Source organism: Lipophrys pholis, assembly GCF_963383615.2.
Source record: "Lipophrys pholis genome assembly, chromosome: 6".
Lineage (NCBI taxonomy): Eukaryota > Metazoa > Chordata > Actinopteri > Blenniiformes > Blenniidae > Lipophrys > Lipophrys pholis.
This window is the reverse complement of record NC_137629.1, coordinates 29,644,768-29,655,179: the sequence shown is the minus strand read 5'-3', so window position 1 is coordinate 29,655,179 and position 10,412 is coordinate 29,644,768. Positions and strand designations below refer to the sequence as shown.

General features: G+C 40.6%; 1 protein-coding gene across 1 annotated transcript; it reads right to left on the bottom strand.

Annotated features, from left to right (window-relative positions):
* Positions 1–496: 496 nt before the first annotated feature.
* Positions 497–9,758, bottom strand: taf7 (TAF7 RNA polymerase II, TATA box binding protein (TBP)-associated factor). Its single transcript, XM_080465716.1, has 12 exons — positions 9,342–9,758; positions 8,602–8,678; positions 8,430–8,508; positions 7,381–7,514; positions 7,027–7,147; positions 6,860–6,918; positions 6,269–6,341; positions 4,598–4,711; positions 3,699–3,893; positions 1,855–1,967; positions 1,188–1,247; positions 497–758 (listed from the first exon to the last, which is right to left on the bottom strand). Exons 1-12 carry the CDS (start codon positions 9,358–9,360, stop codon positions 714–716), a joined length of 1,089 nt encoding a protein of 362 aa, XP_080321842.1. The 5' UTR covers positions 9,361–9,758; the 3' UTR covers positions 497–713.
* Between the last annotated feature and the right edge of the window lie 654 nt (positions 9,759–10,412).

The following is a 10,412-nucleotide window of genomic DNA, read 5'->3' as shown; positions in this document are numbered from 1 at the left end:
TTTTCAACAATGCTTTCTTTTTCGGTCCAAGTCGAAGATATTCAGATTAAAAAAAATAAAAAAATAAATAAAAAAAACTTTTCTGCTCTACACTGTTGCCAGGAACGATAGGCTGCAGCCTCCCAGACACCGAGAAACAGCACACACTCTCTCAAATTCAGTTAACAGTTAATCTCAAATGCACAGAAAACCCATGTACTGGTAGAACATGCAATCTCCACAAACATAAGACCCCGAACTGACTCCAACCGGAGTTATCTCACTACACTGTGCAGCCTGGCTGCAGCTGCCATGAGCTTATCTGAAAAGTGGCATTAAAGATAAACTGCCTGACTGTTCAGGATCAGTTCATTCAACAAAACACAAATGTAAATTACGACGAGACGCCACTCTCAGCGTCTCTTTACCAAACAGGTGAGGAAATCCCCCCCCCCGAAAAACTAAGCATTACTTTAGTGAAGAGTTATTCGTGTGACAAAGAAAAGAGACAATTTTTTCCAGATGAACACAAAACAGTTTATTCCTACGGTAACAACATTTTGGAAAAACTTTTGAGAAAATAATTGATATGCAGTGAGTGGAATATAACAAAAAGAAAAAGAGTGACACAGCAAGTACGCTGATAAAGACTCCTTCCCCCCAGGATGAAGGCTGTCCTCCTCTTCCTCTTCAAGATTTGTGACTGAGGACGACATGAGGCTGCCCCCTGGTGGTCACTTTTCTATGAGTGAGTCCAGCTGCTCCTGCAGAGAGGCCAGCTGTTGGGAGGAGAAAAATAGAAGGCGTGATTGATGCCCGACCGCCCCAGGGTGTAATTGGAGGGTAAGTGGATGATGATTAACATGTCTTTTCACATTAATTTGCTGCCTTCGTTTGTCAATACAAACAACGACCCTAGACAGTGGGTGGCCTCAACGCCATGCTTGCAGGAAGGATTCCGCTGTTAGCGGCTGACAAATTAAGTTTCATTTGATTTGATTTGAACTTTGCTGTTAGACATGAAAACTGTTGGCTTCGAAAAAAACAAAAAAAAAAACGAGAGGTGGCACGATGCGATTTGCAAACATGGTATTTGACATTTGTGCGGGATGAATTGATGCAAAATGTTGAGATCTGCAGAAAAGCTCACAGTGGGCGCTGATCCTAAGCTTTTAAGAAGAAGAAGAAGAAGGAAAAAAGGCTCTTACCTGCTCCATCTCCTGCTCCTCCTGCTGTATAATCTCATTCAAAACGGGTTGGAGGCGGTTCTGTGAGAGCGCAGAGACAAACAATATTTGTTAGAGTCAACATGCTGAGCCTCATTAAATTGTGATGGCTTTAAATGTGTCTGCCTGGGCTGCCCATGTCACTATCTTCTCTCTGACAGAAAGGCCACTTGGAATGCCAGTCAGAGACAGCTGACCTTTTCTATGCGACTGTGATAATAACGACTGGAGATGGGGCTTTGACGGTCCCAAAACACCAGGCAATGAACGCTCTAAATGGCAACGTAAAAAGGGCCTTGTCTGCTCATTTTCACTCTTTGTAAAGTCTCCACTAAAGAGTGCCTGGCAGAAGAAGGAGTTTTAGTGTGTGGCTAAACTCGCATGCTAGACTGCTGGCGAAAAGAAATGTAACATTTAAAATTTTATAATTCAGGACAACAAAAAAAAAAAGAAAACAAACAAATGGCCTCCAACGGCGTGTGTAATCGGCCATTTCTAAGGTTTTCTTGCAACAGTATTGAGAGAATTTATGCTGCATGAAGACTTTTGCCTCAAAGCTCATCTGCATCTTGTTGTTTATGTTTCTGTACATGCAGACCTAGTTTCTGAATGACTGTGAGGGAAATAAGAGCGTGTGTTTACTGCTTACTTTGAGGGCCTGGTTATCCACTCTGATGATGAGCTCCTCCTGCTGTTTCTTTCGGGTGCGGGTTTCCTGAAGCTTGGCCTTGATGCTGTTGATCTGCACCTGGTACTCCATAACTAGGGGAAAAACAACAGAAGGTTCATGTGTTGGAACTGCATGAAAGCACTCGGAAAAGCGTGCCATTTATCCTTCTGTTTTCTTGTGCGACGGCGAGCAAACAGAGAAGTCTGGGGAAAGATGGTGTTTCACAAACTGTGAGCGTCACTGCTCCGCACAAAGCCAAGGACAAAGATACGCATGTTCGCCGGCTGCCAACGCAAGAATACGGTCATTTCAGCTTGACAAATTGTGGTTAATGACAACAATCTGTCCATTTAAAGACACATGTGCCAGCAGGACAAAACTCGATAAGACACAACTAAATCAGCCTGCTGTGGGCGCCACACAGATCTCATTAAATCCAGGCAAAGTGATAGTATCTCACAACAACCTGTGGCCAATACCAGTAAACCATCTTTTAAACAAACAGTATCCATTCACCGCTTCCACCCTACTGGCTCGCAATTCTCTTACACAGCTGTTGTAATACACAAAATCGAGTAGAAAGAGGTCCCTGCAGACTCGTTCATTACAGCTCGGCACAGATGCCAGAAAAATGCACGGCCACACCACGGCACGTCGGGAGAGACTCTGCCTGGATACTGTGGCCGGAGCTGACCAGTAATGCTGCTGGCTGACAGCTCCACGTATGTAGATAAGGATGCACCGTGCTGTCGGGCTGGACATCTGTCTGAGCCACATGCTGAGCCACAAACACCTGCCAGACGGGTTTGCTCAGGAGGAGGGCTGAGAGCTGTCTGTGTGTGTGTGTCTCTCTCTTTGGTTGTTGGCACAGCAGGCCAATTTATGCAAAAACAGAGTTACATGTTTCATGTGCGCTGAAGTCTGAATGAAAAGATTCAAGCCCAACCCCCGGCAGAGGTTATTCTTGACCTCTGCTTTCATATCGGACACGAATCCGCTGCTGTACGAGTCGTTAAACTGACCAAGGGAATCAGCATTTGTTCTGAGGAGCGGGAAAGATTGCATAACTCCAATGCTGCACTTATCTAACTCATCTGGATACAGACACACATCTTTCAGGGCATGGCTCCAAAGCACAGATGCACACAAGTAAGCGTCTTGCTCCATATTTGGTAGACAAATGTAAAAATCATATAGCAATGTAAGATTGACGTGTTATTGGTCGGCCGATTTCATCACTTATTTGATTAATTAATCAACTGTTTCTTTGAAAAGCTGCTAGTGTGAGAAACGGTTTATACGAACCGACAGACCACACCTAAAATTATGTGACGAAATGGAACAAAATATTCATTATTTATTAAGAAGCCAAAATCAGAGGAAAACCACGTAAATAGATGAGAATAGATTTCATTTCAATACTTTGTCAAGCGGCTGATTGATTGGTTGATTATTCACTGCAGCTCAAATCTTTGAGTTTGTGTGTAAATTACAACAATATTCACTATTAATTTTTTTCAAGAATAACTTATTATTCAGATATATATTTTTTCCAAGTCAATAAAGGAGAAGTTCTTTTTAATCTCAATTAAAGTGGTATTTTTTTACTGCAATTAATTCAGTGATTAGTTTCTATAAATTGAGGAAACAAGTGATGCTGTGAGATTTTCATAAAAAAAATTTTTAAACACACTTGAATCACCAAATAGTAGACTTGAATGTTTCTCTACTTGTCAGTAAAACATGACGATAAGGTAATGATATTGTAATGAAATTCTATACATGGTTCTCTCTGGATGTGTATATAAATGATGTAATCTCACCTATCTGGTTGTTTCTATCGCTTTCATGCTGTGCAGAATCCGACTCGTTCAGTTTGTCTTGGAGCTGTCTGACCAGATCATCCTCCGTGTCCATGATATTCAGGTCCTCGTCCTCATGCCGGTCCCCTTCGTCCTCCTCGTCCTCGCTGGAGCTGCTGATGTCGTTGAAAATCTCCCTCAGCTCGTCACGCGGGGCTGCCCAAGCAGAACGCACGTCAGCATTATTAACATGAGCACAAAGATGGAAACAGTGAGAATTTATAATGTGTGTTCGGGTTTGATTTAGGTCAGAATTTGATGTAAACAGAATATTTTGGCGCGGCGGCTCTACATGAAGTGGAGAATCTCACAAACTAGAGTTGTTGCCTCACATGACATACAAACACTGCTCAAACACTTGGCTGTACCCCAAAAGGCACCAAAGTATTGGACTAAACGCTGTGCTATTGAATGAAAAATTGTAATGTTTCATAATGAAAGTAGTTTTGGAATGGCAGAGTACTATCTTTACACTGATGAAGCGACCTCACTTTGTGTAATGTCCTAAAGAAATTGGATGATAAGTCTTTGTATTGTGTGCATGTGACATTTGTTAAGAAAGATGCATTTGATAATGTTGGAAGTGTGTTGTCATTGCTGTGTTTGCCTACAATCCAGAACTGATATTTAAAGAAATAATTCACTTGGGACATTCTAAAACTGAGGGTCTGTTTTCGTATTACATGGTTTTGCTACCAAATTAATGTAAAACAATCTTGTACGATTCTCAGTTTGTTTAGGAAAAACTATGCTATTCAAGCATTGGTGCATCGTCTCTATATAAGCCAAACAGTGCATCTACTTGTTACATTAGGGGAAGATCAAGCATCATGTCTTTCAGAATGTTTTTTTTCCTTTACCAGCAGATCCATGACCCATCTTGTGTCCTGAAGTTCCAGGTGAGGAGTCCAGGTTTCCCAAAGAGCCATGCTGATCGGCATCCTTCAGCTCGTCCTCTGCTATAATTTCCCATCCTGAACACCGGACGTTAAGGTCAACACACCTGCTGCAGATTCATTTCAACCTTCAGAGGTTCTTTCACCAAACTTTGCTTTGAAGTGGCTTCGAAGGGTAAAAAGCGGACGATTCTCCCCAGGAAGTGCCTCAAGTTTAACCTCCATTTGTGTCATATGTGTGTCGGCTGCTGCATGCAAGCACTAAAACTATAATTAGAATCCAGCTTCGCTGTGACCAGCTAAGCAATGATAATGAACAGTCCATCTCAATTAAAACACAGCAAGCAGCCACTCAAAGCAACCCTGCTGTGCTCTTATTCTGTCAGGCAAGTTTAGAGTTTCATTAGAGCACTAATAGCTTCCTCGCACTGAGCATCGCTCCCACAAAGGCAATAGACAGAGTCAAGTCAGGTGAGCCAGGCAGGAGCGAGGACACCCAAGTTGGGATTTGGTTCAACCTATTTTAAGATGTTGAGCGAGGGGTGGGGTTGTATTCGTCTTAAAAGACAAAACAGTACAAATAGAATGGTTTCTGCAACAAGAGGTGGAATTAAACAGTACAAACAACCCCACGTTAATTCTTCAAAACACCAAGACAACTAGTATTACTTTCCATGTTAAAAAAATTATTAGCGACATAAATACTTGTGCCAAAATCCGATATGTCAATATTTTTAAAACAAAGTATTGCTGATTGCCAATATTCTGATGCAGTACCAAGACTCCTGTATTAACTTAATTCGATCTTTTCTTTTTCAAGAACAGGAGTCCATGTGGTTATTCAAGGCTTAAACATAGAAATGTGGATTCAAAACTAAGCTCAGTATTGTAAACACATATCTATATTCCAACCAATGCCCAAAGCCAAAGAAAGAAACTTACATTCCTAAGAATCAATAACAACAAGCAGATTTTTCTAAATGAAAATATCTGCCTTTTTTCCATCTACAGCAGGAGTGTCAAACTCATTTTGGTTGAATTCAGGCCAATTTCATCCAGAGTGGGCCAGACCGGTAAAATATTGCCATAATAAACTTTAAAGTATAGTAGTATAGAATACAAATGTTTACGAATTGGCCGGGTTGGAGACTTCAGCATGCCGGTTTTGGGCCATGAGCCTTATGTTTTGACACCCTTTGACGTGGGACACAGCGCCGAACAGCCGTTCACTGTCAAAACCGAGGTACCTGCGTGCTCCATGGATCAGAACCAAGGAGGGAGCCTGGTGGGCTTTCCAAGACTCAGAAGGAGAAGCAGGTTTTGGCTCGTCCTCACATGACCGACGTAGAGCATTCATTGTAAACAGCTACTTTATCAGTTTCTAAAAAAATTCCCTATTTAGGAGACATGTTTTGATTTCTTCCTCAATGTTCTGACTTTTTTTTGGCCCTCCTGCCCAAAAAAAAAAAAAAAAAAGACAAAGAATGATCGGCATACAACCCTCAGCATTTCATGCCGGTGCCGATGTTTCATTTTTCAGTGTTTATTGGCAGAAACCGATGTTTTGCCAATATCATTATGCATCCCTACAGCACGAACGTGCAGAATATTTGTCTGAAGAGTCTGAAAGGATACGGACGCTGACAGCATCGGCATCTGTGCTAAGCAATCTCTTCACCTCCTTTTCCACGTCAGGAGATTCAATGTACTGCAGGAGGGAGAGGGGGAGAAAGAGAGAGAGAGAGAGACAGAGAGAGAGAGAGAGAGAGAGAGAGAGAGTGTTACTACATCTCTTTAACCCACCCACACGCACATACATATAAACACACATGCAAGCACACGAAGGTAGCAGCTGGCTGCATGCCAGGAAGCACATTAGCGATTAAAAACAGAAGGAGCCAAATCAATATGGCTCAGCTCGGCACCTTCAGTAAGATTTATTCAGAAGACAAAGCAGAAGTGTAGTGCTCCAGCTCACTCACTTTCACTCTGATCAAAGCCATAAAGAAATAGCCTTTTTGCATGCCTTTGGGGCAAACTAAGATGGAAAGGCTTTATTTATATGTAAATCTTGGTTTTCAGTTTCACCACAGTTCCTGTTTTATGAAATGTAAATGTCTTGTTGGAGGGAAGCCGGGGAAAAAGGATGGATCATCAAACGGGATACTAAAGAGATGCACGGGAAAAGGGAGTGGAGCGCTGGAGGGGAGATAAAAATGTCAAAACCTTCTTTTTCGCAGTCTTCCGAAATCTCCTCTTGCGTGTGTTCTTCAGGGGGCTGGTGACTAAAGACCAAAACAACAGGATAAGTGCCCTTAAAATGGGTCAATTAGGTGTGGAGGGCAAACTAAACTGCCTGTATTGACATTGTGTGTGGATGTTTATCTACTTACTGCCGTGATTCCAAACAAATTTCTTGTCCTTGTCTTTGTCCTTCTTTTTGCTCTTGGGGTCTGTGCCAGTTGGCTCCTCCAAAGGAGGGTAAAGGTCTCCATCTAGTGTACATACCAGCATCTAACCCGTGCAAGCAGGAAAATGAAAGGTAAATAATGAAATGAGCTTCATTATATGATGAGTCATAGATTATTATTGCATCGTAACTGAGAAGCAGAACTATAATATCTGCTTGACATTTTAATTAAAAGTCATGCAAATGCCATTTATTGCGAGTAAATCTAAATTATAATCATTCAAACTAGTGAAGATGACTTGTCTATAAATTCGTTCAGTTCTCTAGAGTGGTTTACCTGACAGACATCAGCAGTCTTGTAAAACGTCTTTTTGTCCACCGTTTTAAGTGACTCAATCACACAGGGCAGATCCACCAGTTTGCAGGCCAGTGGGACTCGGTCCACACGAACGATGCCATGACGACCATCAGCTACAGATCAGAAGGAGGGATGTCAGCAAGAAGAAAATGGATGAGATTGATGCAGTGGGTGAGCTTGTTTACATTAAAAAAAAAAAAACAATAACCGGCAGTAATAACATATTCATCATTATCAGATCATTTACATGCACTTCAGAAAAGCAATTATTGAAAAGCCCGGGTTTACATGTTTCGGTCCATTATTCAAATTTGTTTGGAGTATGTATGTACGTGCATCGTGATGCAAGACTAAAAATTCTCATAATTTTCAAACATGAGGGCTGACTTGTTGAACATGGCCCAACTAGAGTCTTCACATAAAGTCTGTATCCTCCAGAAGTTGCTCTTCATTGAGTTTTCACTGCTGCTCGCTGTATTTGGTCTTCCATTCGTGTTGTGATCATGTCTCTTATGTTTTCTATGTTAAATAAACAGGTATGCATGCACAAAGACATCTGAACGTAGGGAGGAAACGTCATTTTTCATACTCAGATAACTGATCAAGCACATCACATGATCCTGTTTATGTGATCACTTGAAAAATCTGATGAAGATTGCTCTAAAAATTGAGTAAGGGTAAGATTTTAAGTGTGCATCTAAATAGTCTCACTGTTAAGTCAATTAATCAATTAAAACCCGCACTTGTATTGTCAAATTGTTAATTTCCAGATAATCAAAAATACCATAAAACTGCTATTTCCAAATGCGGTTGTATTAGTATGCATATATTGGAAGATTTCTGCTCACAAACTGTATTAAAAAAAAAAGTGTGAACTCCCAATACAGGAAATTCTGCACAGGATTGTCAATATGTAACCAGAAATATCTCTTTCAAGAGCAACTTTAAGACAAATGAAATCAGTGCTCGAACAGTGAGGTCACACAGGTCACACCCGGAGTGCTCTGACTGCTGATGGAGAAGCTTACGGTGCAACTCGATGGTGAGTCTGTCTTTCATGTTCATACTGCCGGACTGAGCGATCCTTCTTACTGTTGAGGCGTACTCCTGCAAATAAAAAAATAAAAAATAAATCATTGTCAGTTAATGGCCAGATCGAATTTGATTGAAATGACTAATAACTGTGTGCATTGGTCTCACCAAAGGAAGCCTCAGAACAAACTGACTCTCCAGCTCATACGGTGCATCCTCCTTATTCTTGGAGCCAGTCTTCCCAGCTGGAAGCGACACAATTCAGATGCTAAATTGTTTCCCAGTTGCAAGTTTCTATACTCTTTAACCACCATTTCATTGTACAGTCTGATGTGGTCCAATACAACAACTCTGCAATACATTCTGTCTGAGATATTTTAATCTAAATTCATATTCATTTTTGGAGGGAGTACAAGAAGATTAGAGCCGGACTGGATTATATTGAGAACAATTTAACATATGTGACTGGAGGAAAGCAAAGATTAAGATTGACCATCACAAATATTTGAAACTGTGAATAGCCTATGGAGTAGGTATTAACTAAAACACAATGCTTATAGATTACAGATTACCGAAACAAAATGTAATTAAACTCAGAGAAATATAAAAACGTCGCAGGTGTTTTTCAGAAATAATAAAACAGGCGACCCTTGGCTTGGTTTAACGATACTCCGTCAACTGAACCATTGCTATTGTTTGAGGAATTATATTAGTCAACCTTGGGTCAGTGAGCATGACACATCTCACTGTTACTGTTACAAAACGTTCACTTATTCATGGGCACATCGTTATCGGTCGCAGTTTCAGTGAGAACCATATCATAACACTATTGTGCAGCATATGCAAGCTAGTGCAAAGCTATCGTTAGCATCACCGGGCGTAACTGACTGCAGCCAATTCTAACCGACCTTTCGCTTTAGATGTCATCGTTTTGGTGACTCCAACGGTCCAGGTGAAAGAAAAGTGGTTCAACAGGGTGAAATATAATGACTAAAGCTGCAAAAAATCCTCTCCGTTTAGCAGCGCAATACAAGCGCCGCCATGAAGGAAATCCGTAAATCGAGGATAGATTCAGGTTCCCTCGGAGATTTCAAACTCGTTTACGTATCTCATCCTTCAAGGCAAAGTGCTTTATCTGTCACCTGAATTCAAATCTACATACATACTTTATGACATGAATAAAAATACATCACGATGTGACACTATAAGAATTTTATGGCAACTCCAAAAAAATAAAGAATAAAAAAATGAACGACAATAGTCACCAGAGGTTCGACATCCAATAGTCCGATAATTATGAACATATCATTGGTTGCACGATGTTCATCGCGAGACTTCGCGAGAGTTTTAGATCAATAAATGGAACTCAATTAAATGATACAAGCGACTCACAGATTAAAAGAAAAACTTTTTTCCCCAAAAGATTTAAACAGTCTCAAAATGTTCAAACAGCCTTAAAAACATTCAAACAGTCAAAAAAAAAAATATTCAGTGTATAAAAAGATCCAAACAGATTCTAAAATATTTGAACAGTCGAAAGAATAGTTCTGATTCAACTGATGTGTTTCAGCAGTCCTCAGGGACGTTTGTTCCACAGGTGAGGAGCATAGGAACTAAAAGCTCCTTCACCTTGTTTGATGCTCACGGGTCTGGAGATTTCATTTTCTATCAGTAAATCTGATGTGTATTTAAGCCCAAGACCATTCAAAGCTTCATAGACCTATAACCACACAGTTACAATAATCCAGCCTACTGAAAATAAATGCATGATTAATTGCAAGTTTGTCTCACAAGATTGGTCAGAAATCCTTTGATTCTTTGAATATTTTTCAGATGACAGTAAGCTGATGTTGTTATTGTCTTACTGTGGTTGTTGAATATCAGGTCTGAGTCCCTAATTACACCCAGATTTCTGGCTTAATTGTGATGTGATGCTGAAGCACTTTAAGATCAATGCTGACCATTAACTTTTCCTCTTT